The sequence below is a fragment of the Cheilinus undulatus genome, linkage group 22 (genome assembly GCF_018320785.1).
Source record: "Cheilinus undulatus linkage group 22, ASM1832078v1, whole genome shotgun sequence".
Taxonomy (NCBI): Eukaryota; Metazoa; Chordata; class Actinopteri; order Labriformes; family Labridae; genus Cheilinus; species Cheilinus undulatus.
In genome coordinates this window covers 28,079,198-28,102,606 of record NC_054886.1, presented here as the reverse complement: position 1 = coordinate 28,102,606, position 23,409 = coordinate 28,079,198, and the positions used below count along the sequence as shown (strand labels likewise).

Genomic DNA, 23,409 nt, shown 5'->3' with positions numbered 1-23,409 from the left:
ATAAATTTTACATTTTGGGTGAGTGACTGCCCTCTACAGGTTGAAACCAGCTGTGGCAACCAAATGTTTTTGGAAATTTTCTTCAGGCTGATCTGGTGCCATTTGTGGGGCCATCTGTCGTTATGCCATAGCTGGCATATGTTTTAATGGTTGTCCTATGTAGGTGCCTCTAACTTTATCCAAAGGAGGCTCGACCAATCAGAAACATCTATGTGACACACTAGAGTTGTGGGTAATGTAGTGCTGTTGCCTGAGATAGCAAACAAACAAGGTTGTTAATCTCAGAATTTCTTTTCTACCTGATTGTATATCATCATTTAAATACACCTGTAAAGTTTCCCAGGTGGTAGTGGGATCAACCAATGAATCTGTGACACTCTAGGATTGTGGGTAATGTAGTGCTGTTACTTCATATTAAGAATAAACCACAATTAAGAGGATAAAATAAAAATGTATGTCTTCTGCCTGACCGTATATTATGAGTTGTGAGTCTAGCTTGAATGGCTATGGCATTATGGCCAATAATCAAATCTAAAAATAGCAATGACTGAACTATGCAGTGGCTGATGAGGGACAGTAAAGGCATATTTTAAAATTTCTAGGTTAGATGCACTTTAGCTTACAGTCTGGAGTTTAGTTACTCTGTAAGTCTTCTGCAGCTGCATAATAAACAAACAAACTTTGATAAAACGTGCAAGAGGACAGCAAGTTTCCTTTCTATAAGCTCAATATTAATATATATTCTTCTTCTTTCTCTGTTTTGATCTAGGAGCCCAGGTTGTCTTTGACAGATCCTGCTGAGGTGATGATGATGATGTTAAGGAATGATCTGGACATGCTGTGTTGTATTTTTTTTATGATTTTGTTGTTTTTAATGCACCACTGTAGAAGGACTTTGGCTTTGGTTAGTGTTTGAGCACATTGTGTTTCCTCCATTGCAGATTGACCGTAGAGTGTCTTTGACCGACTCAGTGAAGGTGATGATGATGATGATGATGACTTATTTTTTATCTTTGAAAAGTGAGGGCAGATTGAGATTGATGTTGCTTGATTTGCAGTGGTAATCAAAACTGAAAATATCTTTTAATACTTTTCTAATGCTGATGAATTACAGGTTGTTTCTGGTGGAACTGATCACAGCAATAATGATGATGATGATGATGATGACTGTGACGATAGCAGCCATTACGAACTTTCCAGAAATTGGAAAGCTTTTAATTCATGTGACATTTCCCTTGAAAGAATCTACTAATGCTCAGCTGATTCCAGATTTTTGAGAATGATTTCAGAGACAAAACCCTTAAATTGCACTTTACTTCCTTACTTTATTATAGTGGGCTCTGATAACCCGGTAAGTTTTTTAGTAATAGGTGTAATTATCTAGTAATTTCTCAAGCATAAGATGGTAATTACATAGTAATGAAATTAGTATTTTACTAGGTAATAACTTAGATATTACCATATTTCTGTGTATTACTTTGCACAATTCCCCTTACTACTAGGTAATTTTCACCTTATTCTTGAGAAATTGCTATATAATTACACTAACTACTGTTAAATCACAAGGTAATTAGGGCCAACTACAATAAAGTGCAACCAATTATCTTTTTCTTTGGAAAATTTGCACTGCTATGAGTTCAGAATTAACCATAAGGGGACTGTTTTTTACTCATAATTTCCATAGGGTCCTAGTCCACAGCATTTGGTTCGTTTAAAATGACTACAGTTTAAAATACAGCCATAGCTGTTAATTGAGATTTGTGCTTAAATGAAACTAATGTGTACAAAAACTGCTTAAATGTAAATTTCTGCACAAATGATGATTGCCCATGATTTAACCTCCTTGGGCTGAAAAGTTTGGGAACCCTTGTTTGAAAATATGGAAACTAAGCGCCCTCTGCTGGACAAATGTCTGCACATTTCTGCAAACATACAGTGATACTGACACATCTCTCACAGGATTCCATCTGCTGTAATATCTGCAGACTGATTGAATTATCAGGCTCTAAACTGAGCTGTACAGCTGGTTAATCAGTGTTATAAAATGTCTTTACCTTGTGAAAAGCGATGTGGGTTTTATTTGAACAAACTTGGCCGAACGGAATTGAAGAAAGTCAACGTTTGTGGATATTTTTGTCTCTGTTTCAGCTCGACCAATCACTGAGCCTCCCTCGCAAGGTGACAGTGACGTTCCGACCTGGTTTTTCTGGATGTTAATTCATCTGAAATTTTTAACAAGAACATCAACTAAAAGCTTCTGAGCCAATCACTGAGCGTTTAACCTTCCTTTGGCTTTTTGCTGCTGTTTCCAGTTCTCTGATATTTGCAGATGATCATTAATGACGGCAGAGCTGTTATCACTTTTTAACCAAAGTGCCAGCTGTTTTAATTTCGTCAACATAATCCTACTGTGAATGTTTGTGTCCACCCACCAACATTGTCCCAAAACATATTTTGAATTTTTATTGTTTCCTTCAAATACATTAAAATAGAGGCAAAATAACTGTGTTGAATTAATGGTTGCCTCCGCTTCATCTGTGCTTGCTGTGCTGTGTAAGAAGCCGTAATCCACCTGCTTTTGTGTTTCTGTTTGACTCTGTCGTTCGCCGTTATTTCTCCGCCTTCAAAGCTTTTTGTTGGTCATATTTAAACTTTTTGTTGTTGTTTTCTCTCCTCCTTTTTGTTTGCCTCTCAGGGCATGCGATCCCACTCCATGGACATAGAAAACATTGAATCTGGGGTAAAGATTCATCCATTAATCACATATTTGACATTACTCACAACTTACTGTCCATTTTGGAGTGGTTTTATAATTTATTGCAGTTTGTATAATCACTGCATATTTTGACATATGACATCAGATTTGGCATCAGAAAAACAAGGTTTATAATGGATACATTTATTCTAATTATTATTATTCTTGAAGCTGATTTCACCTCAAAAACCAAAGATTTAAATCTCTACACTTGTTCTTCTCTGGCTGTGTAGAGGTACAGGCTGCCCTCCATAGAATCTTTGGACGTTCCGGACTGCATCCCAGTTGCCAAGGATACCCGGCACGGCCAATGGCTGCGCAGGAGGCGTCTCGATGGAGCCCTGAACCGAGTCCCTGTGGGTTTCTACCAGAAAGTTTGGAAGATCCTGCAGAAGGTTGGTCTGAAAACTGACTGTATTTACATGTTTGGCTAACTTGGAAATTAGGTTTTTGGATTAATTAGACCGAAACATTATTATTTATGACTCATTTTTCACAGACAGTAACAATAAAATTCTGTATTTCAGTGCCATGGTCTGTCCATAGAAGGTTTCGTTCTTCCCTCTTCAACCACCAGAGAGGTAAGACATCTTTAATTCTTATCTACAAAGAGGAAATAAAATGATGACTTTCTGGTCTTTTTTGCCCCTTCCATCTCAGGTCTTGTTAACTTTATTACCCAGTAAGGACGTAGGAATGAGATTCAAAAACAAATCTGTAATTTTTTTTTTTGTTCAACCTTTGTGGAATTTTAAGTCATTGTTTATGCATTCCCCATTTTAGATGCACATAAAAGTTAAATATGTAGACAGGCATTTGAGATTTGTCAAATCAACGATACCAGACTGGCCTTCAATGCTATCTGCTTTTCCTCCAGATGACGCCAGGTGAGATCAAATTCTCCGTCCATGTGGAGACAGTTCTGAACCGCGTCCCTCAGCCAGAGTACCGACAGCTGCTGGTGGAGGCCATCCTGGTCCTCACCATGCTTGCTGACGTGGAAATACCAAGCATCGGCTCCATCATCCACGTGGAGAAGATCGTCCACCTCGCCAACGACATGTTCTACAAAGACCAGGTGTGTTTATAAGACCCCGTCCTTTCAAATCCAAATTTATTATCAATCAGTCCACCTTTATTTTTAGTGCACCAACTCACAGCCAGTGTTACCTCAGGACATTTTACAAAGAGGGTGGGTCTGGACTCTACTCTTGGCTACATTATTTTTGAGGATTAATCCACCATGAGCACATGAGCAAAATAACATTTAGCAGAGTTTAAGTGGCAATGGAAAACCTCCCTCTACTGAGCAGAAACCCGGACCAAACCAGAATCATTTTAGAGGGAGATGCAGATGAAGAGAAGACCAGAAAGAAATAAGGGGAAGAAGTGGGATAAGAGAGAATGGAGATGCAGTGAGAGAAGAAGAAGATGCAGAAGTTAGAAGGAAATACAAAAAGTGAGAAGAGGGAGATGCAGAATAAGAGAGGACAGAAGTGCAAAAATAAGATGAGGATGCAGAAAAGAAAGAGATGCAGGAAGAGAGAAGACGAAAATGCAGAAGAAAGAGGGAACTACATAGTAAGAGGAAGAAAGAGAGAACAGGAATATGTAGAGGGAAGAGGGAGATGAGGAATGAGAGAAGAGGAAGATGTAGAAATAAGAGGGAGATGCAGGAATAAGAGGAAGAAGCAGGGAGAGAGAAGAGGAATATGCAGAAAGAAGGAGATGCAGAAAAAGGAGTTAAAGATGCAGGAAAAAAGGTGCAAAGAGAGATGACAGAGATCCAAAAATCAGAGGGAGGAGCAGAAAGAAAGACAAGAGAGATACAGACTAAGAGGGAGAAGCAGGAAGAGAGAAGAGGAAGATGCAGAAAGAAGAAGGAGATGAAAGAAGAGAGAGATGTAGAGGAAAAAGTGAAGAAAAAGATGATGATTTGACCTCTCTTCATCTGTTGTCAAGTAAAAGCAGGATTCTCTTTCCTTCCCTCCTCTTCCAGAGGGATCTGGGAGCTGAAGAGCACATCCTTGATCGGGATCCGTCCACCGGAGTTTGCAAGCTGCTGTATGACAGCGCCCCTAGTGGACGCTTTGGGAGCATGACTTACCTCACCAAGGCAGTGGCAGTGTACGTGCAGGACTTCCTGCCTGGCGGTTCGTGTGCGGTGCAGTGAGAAAGGAGAAAAAGAGAAAACGCTCGATAGAAAAGGGAAATTAATGCTGAGATTGATCATGTTTGTTACATTTAGATAACAAGAAGAGGAATATAAACGATGCAGTCCAACCATGTTACACTTTTTACACTGTAAATCAGAACAAACTGAAACAAACTCAGACATGGTGATCAAAATAATTTTCAGGGTTTTTTTTAGATTGAAACACATCGTTACATATGGCTCTCTGTTTTGGCAGCTTGGTCTGCATGGAAACCTTCTTTCATTTGTGCACTCAGATTCTTCTACAAAACAATCAGAGAAAGAAAACCCAGAGAGGAGTTAAAAGCTGTCTCATTATTTAACAACAGAAAGTAGCTCCAAACAGACTTCTAATCTTAAAAAAAAAAAAACTGTCAACCTCATCAAAAATAAGACTGCTTTTATCCAGTGTTATAGCACCAGAAACCCTGAATGACACCTGACAGTGATCCTGATACGATTGTTAATGAATGATAAAACGTTTCTTACTCTTCACTTTCCAAACAGCAGCATTATTGACCCAAGGACATCAAAATACATAAAACTGTTGCTAATTTTGTAGACTTTCATCCTGGTGGCAGCTTTAGGGGACGGATTCTTCACAATGCAAAATGTAAACATCATGGTCGTGAAGTTCTTGCTCTGATTTTTCAGATTTTAGTGATTTAGTTTGTGTGTCAGAGAAACAGCACTCTTCCATCAGCTCTCACAGACAGTAGGCTAATCTTTACTCCAGTTATGACTGTTTTTTCCCCAAATGACTGCGTAATGGTTCAGCATCTCTGCGCAGCAGTGGGTATGTGCATTGGGAGCACAATAAGAGGAGCATTAAAGCTGTTTTGGTGCACAGTTTAGTGTGAAGCTTTGGCAAAACATCACGCTACATATTCAAACACATTTACGCAGCACTGACGACTGGCCTTTTAAAAGGAATGGAAAATAAAACTACTGCAGCACCATTATGCCACTGCTCTAAGCTCTTTTTGCCCTCCAGGCCTCTCAACGGTCACGTGACTGAAACACCAGGGAATTTGTCAAAGCAGCTTTTGTTCATCCGTCCAAATTAATCATGAAAAAAGGCCAAAATCCTGTTTGCCACTCAGATCCTTGATAATGTTTTCCCTTTAAAGGCTTCCTATAAAATGTTTAATCTACTTTAAAATGGTTCTGAAATTACCCAGAACACGGTAGGTGGAGTAGCTGTGGTTGTCAACATTAAAAATGGGCCAATATCTGTTTAAAGAACATTTTTTTAATCAAAAAATACCAAAATTTAATTTAGTTAAGATTTGAGTCATTCTTCAACCTGAAGCTGCTGTGAGTGAAAGGGACTCCAAATATCACAAATTTGTACAAATATTTGTGAAATGTAGACGATGTAAAGGCATTTGCCTGTTTTTTAGTCATTTAGAAGAAACCTACCAATATTGTCCTCTTTAAACATTTTTTTATTGCCATGGCATTGAAACATTTATTTAAAATCTGGTGTTGTTAAACCTGATGCAGAGCTCTCACTTTCATTTAAGCTCTAATAAAAACTAGATTTGAATAACAATACTGATATAACAGCTAACAGTAATGTTGGCTTTCAATGTTTTTGTCCATTTTGGTGTTTTTATGGGATTTTTGCAGCAAGTCAAAGAAACCCCTATAAAAGCCTTAACATTAAAAATACTTGTCTCTACTTTTACTGCAGTGATTTAAGTTTTTTTCTGGGAAAGATTTGAATGTATTGATTAAATCCCTGGAAAATTAATGTGATGGAATTGTACCATTTTCATCTAGAAACCTCTCAGTTTTCATGGCTTATGATAAATGCTGTCATTTTTAGAGATTGTAACATTCAGTTCTTGAACCATGTTTTTGTTTGTTTGCATGTCTGTAACTGAAGCTTAAACTTCAGAATAATGACTTTAATTCAACCTAATTTATTAGCACACATTTGTATTGCAGCTCAGCCTTTAAAACCCACTTTACCTCTAATCCTGCCTGCTGTATGATGTACAAAATAACGACTATTAAAGAAGCTATCACTATTTATTTTAACTTCAAAAATATTGTCAAAGTCAGAACAGACATACGGTCTGAAACAGAACGCACATCTTTCTTGGATGCCTTAACATTTTTTTGCGTGTTTGTTAGTAAAGGAGTGTTTGGTTTGTAATGATGCAAAAACAACAATGTGTAGAAATAAAACTTCTTATTTTTTAACACTGAAAGAAATCTTGTCGCTGTGATTTGTTGGAAATAAATGCATTTAATGTAGGGTTTTTACTGTTTTTCTGAACACTGTCTTAAAATTTAGAAGATGTTTCTAAAAAGGACAAAATAAAATAGAAACAAAAGGAAAACGTAAATGAAAAAAGCAAATCTGTGACAAAAAAAGATTATTCATTCTAAAGAATAAACTGCAATGATAATTTTTGTGGAGTATCTGGGTCCAAAACTGTTCATACTTATCAGTAATTTCTGCAATATACAGATAGAAATATGTATTATTTGTAGATGATTTACATGTATTCTCTTCGATGGTGTAGCGTGAGAAGTGTGCTGGGAAGTCTCAAAATGAAACTAACGGTATAATTAGATTATAAGAGTTTTTTAGACCAAATTTCTTGGGTTATGGTTGATCATAAATTATCATGGAAACATCATATTAAAGGGAAATTTTAAAGTCCATAGCAATTCTGTTTAAGTAGTTATTTTTAAGTCTTGGGTACTGCCTGCTATTCTTAAACCTAAGTGTATAGATAAATCACAGAGGCCTTAGTAGAAACTGTTAAAAAGATTGGTATGTGTTTTGTCTCTTGTTTGGAGGGCAATGGAGAGGTACTTTGAGGAGCTTTAACTGAATAAAATAAAGTCTTTAAAGACTAACTCAAACCAAAGACACGGAGGTCAAAATGACAGATTCTTATGTTGATGAAGGCAACCAGCAGGTGGCAGTATTTGTTTGATTAAATTCTACTTTCAAGGCTCCACTCAAGGCTCATATATATGCTTTAAAATTTTCAATCATGATCAAGCTCAGAATTTCTGTAGTTCATTGGGATTAATCGTTCTTTTTTGACCCATTTTAAGATTTTTTTTTTTTTTTTTGCCTTGAAAACCTTTTTGTTTTATTTATTTATTTTTTTTCCCAGACTAAGGATGATCGATTACTTGAAAGGAAGATTATAGCATTAATTCATCTTCACTGATGCATTACTGCTGGTTATAATAGGCTTTATATATATATATATATTGTTATTGGTTTTTACAACCCCATTTCCAAAAAAGTTGGGACACTTTGTAAAATGCCAATAAAAATAGACTGCAATGATTGTCACATCTCATAAACCCATATAGAGTGGTGCAGGAATGAGTCCTAAAATACTGAAATAAGTTAGCATTTTAGCGCTTCCAGTTCCCTCGTCTGAAAGTCTCTTGGATTTTTGAATGAGTTTTCAGTTAAATGCCTGAAATAAGGTCTGTGGTGAACACAAGCTCAAGAGAGTTTAACGCTTTATCCTACAACATAAAACACATCTGAAATGTGCCCCACCTTAGAATTGTGTGTCTTTTCACATCTTAATAAAGGCGGTTGCTAAAAGACAGCTAACAAGGACTACAGTGTTTGTCAGGAAGACTGTATGTCATCATCCGAAGCACGGCAACTGAGCCTGCCGTTCACTTGTATCCGTGGTGATGACATTAAATTCAGTTGACCATGTTGTAGTTCAAAATAGCATGACGTTAGCTTTTTACTTTCGTCAGTTAGATTAACGAACCAGATATGATGCTTATATTATCAATTTGTGAAGATTATCTTTATGAACAAAACGTGTAAGTTTCATAAACTTTTAATGGACACAGAGTTTATTTTCAGCAATAATCCAAAAACCCATTGAAAAATCCCATAGGCTCAACACCGACGGAACCCATGCGACGTGAACTTCTGGGTTTGCCAACAAAATTATGTCACGACTGCACCACTCTTTTATTATAATAGAACATTAACAGCATGTCAGATGTCGAAAATTACAAATTTTATTATTTGATGAAAAATGTAAGCTCATTATGAAGTTGATGGCAGCAACATATCTCAAAAAAGTTGGGACAGGGCCATGACTACTACTGTGTAGCATCACCTCTTCATCTAACAACAGTCTAGGAAGCAAGGAGCTAAGTTGTTGGAGTTTAGGGGGAAGAATGTTGTCCCATTATTGTCTGATTCTAGAGTTCTTCGCCAGATTTGTTGTTTCATGATCCTTAAAATAAAGGTTATAATAGTTTGGGGTTTTAGGGGAGTTAGTTTTATATTCTTATTTTGTTTCTACCATCTGTCTAATTAGTTTTTCTTGCTGTGTTACGAGTTCAAAAATACTTGTTTTAGTTTTGCTTGGATTAGTTTTAGTGTGAGTTTTTTTCAGTAATATTGAATACCTGACAGGGGCGAGACCCAAACAGTCTCTTCCCTTATTATTATATATATTCAGTTTTTATGTTTATATACAACTTAAGACCAAAAATGACCACCGTGTGAAGTCTTCTCCAATCAAATCAGGGGATACTACTCTCTTCAGGCATGGGGATACATCCCAGTGAGTATGCTGCTGTCAGAGACTAAAACTAAGGAGATTTTGGAAGCACAGAATTTGGTTTTAGTTTTCTTTTTTGTTTTGAAAGCTTAGTTTTTATTTAGTTTCAGTTCTCTAAAAGGATTTTCAAATTTTAGTTAGTTTTAGTTAACTCTAATAACCTTGCCCCAAATGTTTTCTATAGGTGAAAGGTCTGGACTGCAGGAAGGCCAGTCCAGCACTCAGCCTCTTTGACTGTGAAGCCAGATGCAAGGAGGATATAAATTACATAGTCCCAGGAGTACTGTTTCTCTGTTTCACAATCTTTTTATTTTCATGTAACCTAAAACCTACATAAATGTGGTATTTGGTGATGAAATGTTGGATGAATTAATTTTGTTGGTGTGCTACTGAAGGAAAAAGCATGGGTAGAATGTTTTCAAGTTTATGCAAATGAATGATGAAAAAATTGGTTTGAAACGGTTCCACAGAAGAAAAGTATGAGTGTACATCATGTAAAACTTTGAAACGTTCAAAGTCTGCTGAGGTTCAAAAGACAAAAATACATGACCCTGGGTTAAATACATGTGCAGAAAGCAAATACACAGGAATAAACACAGACACAGGATCTGTCTAGGCATGGAAATGTCGACTTGTGACAGTCATGCGTGCACACATATACCAACATTTCTTAATGAAAATGGTTTGTGTTACATCGGCTCTGCTGGAAGGGCAATGTCTCATCTGCTGGATCACAGTCAGCTGCAGTAAAACTGCAATTGTCATATTTAGACATTTTTCACTATGAAACGTGAAGAAATTGGCAGAAGAACAGAAACTGAACAATGTACCAATGCATGATCCATATTTTTTTCTCCCAAGCTTGCATTAATCTAGTCCAAAAGTGGCAAAAAAATGACTGAAAAGTGACAGAAATGGGCAAAAAGCAGTCAAGAGTGGCAAAAATGGGCAAAAAGGGCAAAAATAGACTAAAAGTAGCAAAAATAAGTTGCAGAAAAGGGTAAAAAAAAAATAGTGGTATGTAATTGCATAAAGTAGTTTCAGTGGGTGAAAAGTGGCAAAAAAATTTTGAAAAACGGCAAAAATAAGTGGCAAAAATGGGCAACAAAATAGGAAGCAAGTGGTATTTATTTGTGAAAGGTAGTTTTAATGGGTGAAAAGTGGCAAAAACGGCTTGAAGTAGCAAGAAAGTAAGTTAAAGGTGGCAAAATGGTTAAAAAGCAGCAAAAATGGATGAAAAGGAGCAAAAATGGGAAGATAAAGTTGAAAAGGGGTCAGAAAGTACCAAAATTGGGCAAAAAGTGACAAAAAATGAGTTACAGGTGGCAAAGATTGGCCAAAAGTTGAAAAAAATTATTGAAAAGTGACTAAAATAGGCAAAAAGCAGTCCAGAGTGGCAAAACTGGGCATAAATTGGAAACAAGTGACTAAAGGTAGCTTTAATGGGCAAAAAATGGGAAAAAGGGGCAAAATGGGATAAAAGTGGCAAAAAGAAGTGGCAAAAATGGGCAAAAAATTGGTATTTAATGGCTAAAGGTAGCTTAAATGGGTTAAAAGTGGAAAAAAACTTACCCTTTTAGGGTTTTTTTGGTGAATAATATTTAAAATTAAGACATAAAAGAGCCACAAATAATCACAAAAGAGCCACATGTGGCTCCAGAGCCACACGTTGAGTATCACTGCTCCATACATTCTCATTGCCAGTGGCTTCACTGCACACAGCATGCAGAATTCAGATATGTAAATATTCCTTTAGTTAGGCTGAAGATCAAAACAGGCCTCTGTGGCATAAGAAAGCACCATAGTCTCGATATTATCCTTAAGACGAGAAACCTCTTTAAGGCAGCACTGGGGCCGACTACCTGAGTTTTAAAATCTCTGACCAACAAAGACCATTATACTCTTGAACACAGTAAAAAAGGAGGATTTAAGTTGGCTGGTACACCTTGTACGAAGATCACTGTGTGCACGTCAAGAGAGCCAGCTGACTCCCGCCCAGACGTCTAAGGAAGCGGCCAATTTCTACATCAGGCTGAAGGAGCATGAACTGTTCACAATATGATAAAAAGGAACAGCAAACACATTGTTCCAGCAGCAATGCTACTTATTGCCAAATTTCTTTTAACAAAGCCCTGATCTTGCAGTTTTTGCAGCAAGAGGCATGCTTCATTGTTGTCTTGCATTAAAAAGCATGCAGGAGGTTATACTTATACTGTTTTCCCAACCTCATCTCATTAGTAGAAGGCATTTTGGATGTTGTTAATGCTCACTGGTAGACATATGCCTAACACATGTAGACTGTTGGATTATGCATTGAAAGTCCACAGTGATGTCATGATAATGCATTGCTTCTTTCACTGCAACACAACTCCTTACATTGTTTTTCTTTCAAAAAGTGACTAGTTTGATGTCCAAAAGTCATTTTTCAGGTGGTTTTGTCCCTCATGTTTTAGATTTTATGCCATCATCTCAAATTGCACTCCAATGGACCTTAAACCACTAATTTACCAGCCGCCACTCATCCAGTTTTATGGTTGCAAGATTCCTCATTCAAGCTTCATACCATCCCCCACCCTAACTTTAAATGTCTAACATGGATAAACAGAGCCTATTAAAAATATCTTATCATTTTCAATATAAATTATCTTTTATGACAAAAAAATTACAAAATAAAGTCTTTAATGTCAGAGTAAAAACAGATTTCTACAAAGTGTTTTAAAATAAATAAAAATATGTAATGTCAAATAAATGCATAAAAATTCACCCCTTTAAAGTGACTGACCAAATTCAACAGAGGTCCAGCCGATTGGTGCTCATAGTCTCAGTAGTCTCAAGTGATTGTTGTATAAAGACACCTGTGTCTATAAGGTCCAGTCCCTGAGTAATCAGTATCCATGACTACCATTACACCATAAGGAAAAAAGAACACAGTTTACAAAAGAGCCTACTTTCATTGTTTTTGATTATTTTTTCTTAATTAAACTGAGAATTCCTTTTGATACAACAGCTCATGTCAAATTTAGATATCTTCTAAAATAATATTGTTGGGAAAATAATTGCATACTATTCTGCAATTGTAATATTGGGAAAAAATGAACTTCTGAATAAAACATGCAAAAATTAACATGTAAAGATTATTGTAGTAGTCCAAGAATTGTACCATGGGGAACACCGTGCATGACACCCATTTTGTTTTGGACGTCGTCTCCAATGGTTAAAAGAAATGCCTTTTTATCGGGTAGGGATGGTGATGGTGCTGTGACATGATTGGAAACCTGATTTAATATTGATGAAAAAATATTTAATCAAACTTTTAAAGTATTTTTCTGATCAATGTGACCATCATCCCACAGTGTGTTTCTAGGACTGAAGAAGCAATTTATTAGTTCATTTCTGGTGCTAAACAGTTTAAAATTATGACAAAGAAGAAGAAGTTATTTGTCCTTTTCCTGATTGAAAGCTCTTGTGTCTCCATTTTACTAAATAATCAGCTTTAATCACATCTTTGCTCCAGTGTAAATTTTGGCAGCTATTTTTAATTTTAGTCACATTTTAGTCATTTCTACCCTTTCTAGTTTTAATCTAGTTTTAGAAAGTTGAAACATTTTAGTCCAAGCATTTATTCTCTTGCCTAAATCTGGTACCAAATCATGGTACTGTGTTCTCTGCACCCTGCCTAACCTGGGGTCCCTGCCTTCTACAGCTGAGAGGCAGAATAGCTACAGCTGCATTGTTTTGTCAGTTTTAGTCATCAGAGATCTATTTTTGTTAGTCTTAGTCTAGTTTTTGTCATGGAAAAAAGGCTGTCAACGAATAGTTTTAGTCATAGTTTAAGCTCAGCTTCTGCGATTATCTATAGTTGTTTGAATTTCAAGCATGTGTCGACTCATCCCATGAGTGTGTCCGGGCATGCAGACACGTGCACATACACTCACATGTGTGTACATTAAACTCACACTCAAACACACACCCACATGTAAGCAGACATTTCTGCTGACTCTGCAGATTCTTCTGTGAAGTGGAAAAATCTTCTTCTTAAATCTACATTATTTCCAGACGTTCCTCTCGGTTTGTGCCTTTCACACACTTGGCTCGTCTCTGTCGTTGTGAAAGACTGAACATCTGAACGCTGGCCGATTTTTGACTTTTGAACGCTGACAGCAGATCCACTTTGAGCGTGTGCATGAAAAAAGGTGAAAGTGTGAAAGCAGATGAGTCAAAAGTGTGATTCTGGTTTCAGTTAGTTCTGGTGTTGGACCAGGGCTCCCACTCTGTGCTCAAACAGCACAGAGACTTTTTGAATATAGTTTTAGATCAGGTATCATTCCTTAATGTGGCTAAACACTGGAGAATAATAGTGAATGAAAGATTTGTTTTGTGGCATCATTGCAACATTGTTGTCCATGGTGGAACGTTTTGTGAAACATGGAATGAAGGAAAGTTTTAAGAAAGTTTTATAATAGTAGAAGATCCAACTGAGGCGCTTTGATTTTACAAGTCCCAGTTAAAAAACATATGGTGTTGCATACAGCAAGATATTTAATGTTCAAAATTGCCAATTATGTGCCAATTATTTTGGAATGTGTTGCATGTATTAAATTCAGAATGTGTGTCCATTTGGAAAAAAATGTTCTCAATAAAATATCACGCACTGTCTCTTACTGCTTTACTGTATCTTAAATACTGTAAGAATGCTCACTGTGGTAAAACCGTACCTCAAATGCACATTTATACTAATTAATCTATCAACAGCTTAAATCACTGCAGATAAATGCCTCACCTCATTTGCAAATTTGCACTAAATAATCGATTTACCGTTCTAAAAGCTAATGTAATCTTTTTACCATACTCAAACGCTGTAAGGTAACTAATCTACACATTGTAACTCAAATGCTGTAAGAAAGCTCACTGTGGTAAAATGCCTCACCTCTGATAGATATTTGCAGTAATTAATGTACTTACTGTAGTATTAAGTAATTCAATCAATTCACTGTACTCCAATACTTCAAGCAATCAATCCTCAAATGCTGTCAAAGGCTCTCTGTGGTAAAATGACTCACTTCTTAGGCTTATTTGCACTTTTTTATGAAATTGTCAAACTAATTACTACTTTAATCTGTTTACTGTACTCATTTGCTGTGAATAATTAATCTATACACTGTAACTCAAATGCTGTAAGAGAGCTCTCTGTGGTAAAATGACTCACTTCTGACACTTAATTGCACCAAACAATCTACTTACTGTACTTACGACAAATTAAATCTATTTATCGCATTCAAATACTTCAATTAATCTATTCAGTGTAACTCAAACCCTATAAGAAGGCTCACTGGTAAAATGCCCCACTTTTTACACATATTTTCACAGAGCAATCTACTTGCTGTACTAATTACTAATTAAAGCTATGTACCATAGTCAAATGCTGCAAGTAATAAGCTTTTAGAATGCTCACTATGGTAAAATGCTTCACTTGTCATGCATATTTGCACTTATTCATCTACATACTGTACTAATAACAAATTCAACCAATTCACTGTACTTATATGCTTAGAGAGATTAATCTATTCATTGCAACTCATGCTGTAAGAGGGTTCACTGTGGTAAAATGCCTTTTTTCTTATGCATGTTTGCACTTATCTTGCCACTTGCCATACCAATTACTAATGTAATCTGTTTACCGTACTTAAATGCTGCAAGCATATGATCTTTTCACTGTAACTCAAATGCTGTGAGAAAGCTCACTGTGATAAAATGCCTTACCTCATAAGCACATTGCACTAACCAACTATCTTAAATGATCTTATCTACCTCATATACTGTAAATCTGCCCACCTCCTTGGATGTATTTAAACTCTGATCTTGTCTAGTCAGCATCCTTGCCCTCTTTGCCCATTTTGCAACCATACCCTCAATTTTCATAGACTTGTCTATACTAGAAACAATTCTGACAACAGCTTGTACATATTTTTTTAATGACTTTTTATACGTTTTCACTTTATTTATCATTTGTTTTTATTGTTTAATTCCTCTACAATGAGAGCAAAGCCAAAAGGAGTCAAATTCATTGTTGTGTAATCATTCTTGGCAAATAAAGCTGATTCTAATATTCAAATAACAAATCAAAAATACAAAAAAAGAGAACATTTGAATGCATTTAGTCACTTATGTCTATTCTTTTATTTTATTTTTATCTCCAGCTTGCACATGTACGTCTTACAGTACAAACAGACAGGACACAGTACAAAGATAATTGGTGTTTAAAAGTGCAATCCTACTCATATGTTTTTTATAAAAAATATCAGCAATCACCTGCTCTGTGCATGACGTAAACTATGCAGGCGTGTTGAAATTTTAATCCCTGATTACTTTCAATTTGAGAAGATGGATGTGCAAAACAAATGTTCATTTTTTAATTTGTTCTTGTATTTGTAACAACAAAAAAACAAACACATTAAACAGTTAGTGGATCCAGACTTAGGCTCATTTAACACATTCTGAGATTGAAAAAAAAGATGTAGACATTACATACATTTCTTTTAACCTCAGCTCCTTTACCTTTCTTCTTTCCTTTCCTTATATCTCCATCTCATATTTTCCAGTTTTGTCTTTAACAGCCCAGATAAATAAAGGTATGGAAACATTTAGTAAAATGTCTTAATGCTGGAACAGGCCATGTGCTGTACACCTCTAAAATTCAGGACCATATTGTAATGAGCTATTTCACTATCACATTACAGCCTATCATGTATTTGACAATTTAAAAATAACATTTGAACAGGATTCTTTTGGGTGAAAGGGGAAAGCCTATACATTATCAACATGATTGGGCTGAAGGACACATTCAAAAGATAACTTTATCAATAAACAAACTGATGACGAAAACCTGAGCAATTTGGAGGCCAGCAGTTTTTAGATAGTCTGAACTGCTCTATTGATCACTAAGTTACAAAATTCATAAAACAGATAAATAGTCTAAAATCTCAAAGACAATGGTAACAGCAAAAAAAAGCTTATTTTGGTTTTTATTTTGGCACCTAAAATCTGCAATAAGGACTGAAAGTTTTTGATTTTAGCAGTGAGAAAAACATTTTTGGATATGTTTAAAGCCCTTTTGAGAAATAGTTTGTTCCAACTTGTCAATCCAAGTGGTATTTTTTATTTTTACTGAATAACAAACATTATGGGGCTCAATAACTTCCCCGAATTCCCTTTCCTTAGAAGTAACTTACCTGTTGTATCAATTCATAAACATTTTCAGCAACTTTTTTTGGCAAACATAAATATAAAGCTAGTTAAAAATCCTGGGTACATGCATATCCCAAGTAATAAGAGCCCCTCATAAGGATTATGGTTGTAAACATGGTGGTGACCCGGTACTTCTAGTAGGTCGCAGTCTCTGAGGGGGCACGCTGGATGCTGGAGCAGTATCCCGCCCTGAAAAAAAGATGAAAAAAGATGAGTAAGTGAGACATATCTTTATTACTGAGGTCAAACATTCTCAGGCAGCAGTTGAGCGCAGTTTATCTTAACAGGACACTGATTTCTAGAAAAAAATCAAGTTTAGTTTTGTAGGGGAAATTTGGTTGAACTGAATTAAAAGCCTCTGTTGTCACTGTATTAATTCCATGGAAAGAAAGCATCAGATCCAAAGTGCTAAAGACGTAGTACCAAATTTCACTGATTCACTGTTAAAAGACAATAAACTTTAATTTTCTATCAAACTACATTTTTAATAGCTCTATAAGCATTAATGCATTAACCAGGACATGATTAATGTCCTAAATTACAGCACTCTTTTTTTTTAAATGTTGATAAATCTTAAGCTTTATTGACATTCAGTACACTTTGGTTAAGCCACATTAAAATAATCACTGACAGCTCAGAGGATAAGTCAAAAGTCATCTGGTCATCTGGATGTTTGTGTATGTCAGTGACTGTATTCTGGTAGTTGAAAGGAAACTACACTTATAGGAATAAAGTTAGCCAACTGTCCCCCTCCCCCATATAAGGCATTAAAATAAGGCATTAAAATAAGGCCACCTGGCCTTATTTTAATGCCTTATCTTTAATAAACTGCATTACCTGACTTGCTAACATAGTTAGCTTGCTAACGGAATTAGTTAAAAAAAAAAAGTCAAGATGACCATACCGCGTGTGAGTTAACAGTAAAAAAGGACTGCTGAAACGTCCTTTGACACCTTCCATTTTTAATTTAACATTGAATATCAGTAACTTTTGTAACTAATAAAGAGAGTTGAAGTATGAATCAAACACAGCTGAGCCTTTTTGTAGCTAATTGTGTTGGCTAGTATGCTGATTCGCCACTTTTATTAGCGTTGCTGGACAGACGTGGGAGTAAGTAGTGATAGAAACATCTGTCTTTGGATAGGATTAGGGCTTGTTTACCTGCAGATTCCTGTGGAGCATTCGTAGTTATTCTGGCAGTATGCTCCAGCTGGTTTGCTGTTCATGATCCTCCATAGCGGGGTCATACGGGCAACCCTCCTCAGAGTGAGGACCCTGGTTGAATCTGCTTTCTGGTCTGAGCTGGACATGACCTGTTTGGCTAATGGACCTGCACACACCTGGTTTAAACAAAGTAGAAAAAAAATGATATAGAAAACCAAGAAAAACAGGAAGAGCAGATCACATGGCAAAGAGACCAGAAAAGCAGATTTTTTTCCCAATTATTTTTTCAACAAAGTACTGACCACATTTATATTTATAAAAGTTATGTTAACTATCCATGTAAATGTAAAAACAAAGTAATATCATTAAAACAATCACTCCATTGCTATGTGGTAATTTATTTCAATATCAGATGTGTATTTGCCACAATAACTCTTTAAAAAAATGTTTTCAGATTAGTTTTTAAAGTGTAAAGCTTTTGTTTTTGATACATCAAATATGTTTGAGTCCCTCTAAATTATTTGGAAACAAGAGAATTAATCCAACTATCCAAACCCTTTCTGACCCACATTTAGTCAGATATTAGAAGTGCCTTCTCCACAGTCATACTTAAAAAAATACCCATTTATTTTTACAGTGTAACACATTTGTCACTATTAAATCAAATACTAGATCTTTGAACCTTTTTGGTAACAAGCCAGAACCAGCCTACTGTTTGAATCCTTGCTACTCTTGCTGTCTTTGCCACTTTCAGTCTTATACTGTGACTACAACTACTCTTAGTCCCTTCAAGTCAGGAATAGTCCACTCACCTGCTGAGCCAGCACTAGCAGCACAAAGCTGAGTGCTACTGCCGCTCTCCTTTGAGTGAAAAAGCTTGAATCTTGCATTTTTAAGCTCATCAGCAAGCCTTCAAGTCAAAGAATTTTGTTTCTTGATGAGCTCTTGCCCTTTTCTTCTGAGTGAATTTCTTCTGAAGGGATGGCTTCCTGAGCTCCAACAAATTTGTCGACTTTTCAGGAGCGTCTTCAGTCAAAGTAGTGCAACCGGCGACAGGTTTCGTCAGGTTTTCATCAACTGAAGCGATGCTTGAAGTCTCTTCAAGTCAGCCTGACTCAGCGTACTCAGCTGAGGCACTGTTCTCCTTTATATAGACAGGCCATGATCCCAGGAGAGAGAAGGAAAGAGGGAGGGAGTGAAGTCACAGGCCATGCTGTGTTGTCCAGTCCACCTCTTTCTTAATCTCCCTTTTCTGGTCCAGATATGACATTATGTGTTTACAAAAATCCTTTCCCCTTAACCAGGCCATCCAAAGCATTCTTTCAGTCATTTCTCGGTCTTTGACTTTCGTCTCAAACTCTCTTTTTCTCTTCTCCACAAACAGTGTGAGCACAGACTCGACACACGTGATCGAAACAAAAAGAAATGACAGCAAACGGACAAAGGTGGGCAAAAAGAGTCGACAGAGGCAAAGAGGTCGCTGGAAATGTCAATGCCATGGTGCGTGTGAATGAACTTGCAGTAAGATAAGGTTTTATCAGTCTGCAGAGTCTGTGTGCAGCAGAATATCTTGGACTGGTGATGCCCCTGGCCTGATGTAATCTAACAGTGCCACTTATACAACAGTGACAGAATTTAGAGATGGAGCAGGTGTGGTTTACATAAGCAGAGACACAGTACACACAACTAGGGCACGTGACTTTTATGTTTGGATATGCGTGCTACTGATACTTGCTTATCAGTTTTGCAGATATTTCTGTCAAGTGTGACCGGGCTCAGGTCACCAGATCTTGCAATTTGTTTCTTTTATCAAATTGAAAGTATATTAAATTTTGTGCAGAGAATTAAACAGCTTTGTATTTTTAAGCACTTTTTAATAACTTTAAAACTTCTACAGTGCATTTAAGTTACTTTTAGGGCCAGAGTACCAAACTAAGTTGGCAAGGGCCCTATTGAAGGATTGCACTGACATGTCTCATTAACAGACACCTCACTTGCAAGAGTAAGAATATTAATAACACGCCAATTTCACAGGAAGTTACCATAACTCTCATAAGAAAAACATCTGACTACATTAAAAAATTCAAATGCATGATCTGCCCTTCCTCTTCACATTAAAATGATAATTTTATTGTTTTGCTCCTAGCAACAGGAAGTGACACAAATAGGCAATTTCCTTAATCCTATTACTGTATTGGAAGCTATCAAGCTCTGATTTTCAAATATAGTATATATAACTGGCATGTCTTAATAAAGGATTCTGCAAACATTTCAGTATCTCGCCAATTTCACAGGAAGTTGGCCCTAATTCTGATATCAAACATCTGAATTGCTTCAAAGTTCACATGTATGATTAAGATCTGCCCCTCTACACATTAAAAAGTTGATTTTATTGTTTTACTGTAGCCCCACTTACCGTAAGACGCCAGTTACCACTCTTTCATCAGACGTCCTATCTACAATGTATTCTACACAGTGAATGAGTAATGCAGACAGCTGTGTGCAATTTTGCTGTTAAAAACTGGTAAAATTAGGCATTACCAGGCCTCCTTCTAGTATTAACTCCCCCACTGAGAGAACCCACCCACTTCTCAGGTTGTACAGCTAGAAGAAACCTTGTAGAAAAGTAGTTTTTCAATACGCATGTAAAACTTAAAGGATGTGTCTCTGGCAGCCTATTAAGGAAAATTTCTCGCCATGAAACAGGAAGTGAGAAAGTAGCGATTTTCTAGTCATATAACGCAAACTATAATTGTGTTTAGCTGACTAGTCTAAGTCAAGTGAATACATTCTGTAAACTGACTTCATATTTAAACTGTAAAGTGTCACATTGTTTTGCAGGTTTACATACACATTCCTGAGCTGAATATAAACCCCTTAGCTGAAACTTTATTCCTTTATTCTAGATCAATATTGTGCTAAACTGTGCTGTTTCTATGAAAAAACTGACAATGCTATAGCAGTTAGCAATCGTTTATATCAGACTGAAGAGCGCTGCGGCAGCAAGGCAGTAGTCATTAAGAGCATCTACTTGTGGCAGGTGGCTGCATTACAGTTTACACGGAAGTTTAAACAGGATTGACAAAGGGATTTGAATTTAACAATTTGGTGAGAAAATCCCTTACATCCCTGTTTTGAATTCCGACTTGCTGGCACAATGGGTCCCATTTGGACAAATTAAGTAGCTCTAATTTGTAGGTTTGGAGAAGACTCTTTAAACATGCATCCAACATGATACATTATTTGGTGGGGTTTACTGGCTTAAATGGGATAGAATCAAAAACTTTCCTAGTGTTTTTAATAAAGCTAGAAGCAAACACATTTGCACATTGAACTTTGATTTGTTTATTTTATAAAGCACCTGTTTGGAGGTCAGTAAAGTAGTTCTACTTTACCAGTCTATTCTAGTTATTCATAAGGGCAGCCCAGGTCAAGTCCAGAAGAACTGCCCATACTTTGTTCCTAGTGTCTAAATAAAAATGCACAGGTTGCTGTTTTCCCAATTATGTATTTGTATGTTGGAGTATTGTGCCAGCCAAACTGACTTTCATAATCATAAAAAGCATAGCACCTACCGAGTCAGTCTCACCGTGTTGAGCTTGCCTGGAGTGAGTATATAACAGGAGCCTGAGTGCACATGGCCTCAACTTGTCAACTGGGTCAGTAACACAAAGGTGAGAGTACAATCATATTTACAAGACATATCTTCAAAAACTCCATTTTAGGATCAACAGTTATACAATTTTAGCATTTTCAGGGTCCAAAGCTAAATGCACAATGGTATGCAGCCACAGTAATATTCCCTGTTCAAATGTCAGGTTTCTAGGACGGATGAGGATGAAACTGAAGTGTTAAGGTAAATTATCTAAAATGACTCCTATCTAAGAAAGGAAAAAAGGAGATAAACTGTATTGCCGATTTAGTCAAGACAGATGTGATGAAAAGTTCTTTAACTGATTCCAGTAAGGTAGTTCATCATCGACAGGCCTCTAGAGGAGCACGAGACTGACAGGAACCCTGTATGACATAAACCTAGAACATCTGAATAAAATATTAGCGCTGAGCATGACTCATCAGACAATGCCTGGCAGGCTGAGCAGCTGCAGAGTTAAACGACCAAAACAGCTCATGAAAACCGCAAGGAATGCAGATGCAAGAAAGAGAAGGACTTATGCAAGTGGATTGAATTTAAAGGTTAGATCAGGCCCAAAAATTCCAGCCTGAACCTACCCGAGCCTGTGAAATGTTTTCTCTGAGCCTGTCCTGTTATTAATCTGACTTTTTTTAATAAGTTGGCTGTCATGGTTGAAGTTTTTAACTACATTTCTGAGTTTCTTTAATAACAGAAATGTGCAAAACACAGAAGCCTGTATTACAGACATAGCTTGTCTACTACTTTATGTAAAAAGAGCAGTGAGGATGAGGAGTAGACGCACAGAAATCACTGAACACACAGATCATCAGTCTGTTAACAGAGACTACAGTCTGCACTGTTCTTCACACATACATTGGGTGAACTGAGTTGCATTAGAACAGAATATCACTTGAAGTATGTGCTTCTTTTTCCTCCAATAAAGTATAATGAAGTGCCCACTCACTCACTCGTTCCTCACTGCTCTTTATCACTGTGTGCTGCAGGCTGGAAGGCTGACTTTTTAACAGCTTTTCTCCCTCAGTATATCAAAAAAATGCATTTAAAGAAAACAGTGATGTGATATTTGGTTAATATACCTCATTGGGTGTTAATTTGAGGACTTTGTTGGATCAAAAATTGATATAAAGTTGGGTGCGCAGATGGCCTAGTGGTCTAGGGCGCTACCCATATATGCAGACGGCCCAGGTTCGAATCCGGCCTGTGGCCCTTTGCCGCATGTCTCTCACCACTCTCTCTCCCGTTTCCAGCTCTATCCGCTGTCCTCCTCTAAAAAATAAAGGCATGAAAAGCCCAAAAATAAATCTAAAAAAAAAGATCTTAAGTTGATCTAAATTTACTACAAGAAAAATAGCCACAAACTCAAAATCCAGGGTAAGATGCTGTTATGTTTAAAGGGATGTTTTTGACCCCTTGGGCAGGCTGGGACTAGGCCTCAGGGGAGGGGATATATTAAGATCTTTGGACCCCAATCGAAAAGGTAAAATGGATCGCTTTTACCATGTGAACACTGGATTTTTGACATTTTGTTCTCATGGCATATTAGAACTTCTTAAACAAGCTACTTTAACACAGTTGATGACATGCGTGTGGGCCCTCTTGAACAGATAAACAGACAAAACACAGATGCAGATGCCTCTGATCTTTCAATCACCTGACAGAACAAGGAGTAATTTGTTTGAAACATGCCCTTAAATATAAGATCCACTCTCAATTCTGTTTCTCTTCCCAGGGCATTTTTCAGTGTTAGCACAGTTTGTTTGATTGGGCATGAATCCTGAGTACACTCGGGGAGATTTAAGGCTGACATTGGCAGTTT

General features: G+C 36.8%; 2 protein-coding genes across 8 annotated transcripts in view; one reads left to right on the top strand and one right to left on the bottom strand.

Annotated features, from left to right (window-relative positions):
- phka1a (phosphorylase kinase, alpha 1a (muscle)) overlaps positions 1-7,166 on the top strand; it is a 30,795-nt gene extending 23,629 nt beyond the window's left edge. For 2 of the 7 annotated variants that reach the window (XM_041779202.1, XM_041779199.1), the window contains exons 28-35: positions 770-802; positions 942-977; positions 2,149-2,178; positions 2,696-2,740; positions 2,989-3,150; positions 3,283-3,336; positions 3,633-3,833; positions 4,755-7,166. In XM_041779202.1, coding sequence (XP_041635136.1) covers positions 770-802; positions 942-977; positions 2,149-2,178; positions 2,696-2,740; positions 2,989-3,150; positions 3,283-3,336; positions 3,633-3,833; positions 4,755-4,928 — 735 coding nt within the window. In that variant the 3' untranslated portion in view covers positions 4,929-7,166. The remainder of the gene's footprint in view (positions 1-769; positions 803-941; positions 978-2,148; positions 2,179-2,695; positions 2,741-2,988; positions 3,151-3,282; positions 3,337-3,632; positions 3,834-4,754) is intronic. The other 5 variants (XM_041779200.1, XM_041779203.1, XM_041779201.1 and 2 more) reach the window with 5 other exon arrangements.
- An 8,521-nt stretch (positions 7,167-15,687) lies between these two features.
- On the bottom strand, positions 15,688-19,080 carry leap2 (liver-expressed antimicrobial peptide 2). Its single transcript, XM_041780180.1, has 3 exons — positions 18,751-19,080; positions 17,936-18,114; positions 15,688-16,963 (listed from the first exon to the last, which is right to left on the bottom strand). Exons 1-3 carry the CDS (start codon positions 18,838-18,840, stop codon positions 16,909-16,911), a joined length of 324 nt encoding a protein of 107 aa, XP_041636114.1. The 5' UTR covers positions 18,841-19,080; the 3' UTR covers positions 15,688-16,908.
- Positions 19,081-23,409: the final 4,329 nt, after the last annotated feature.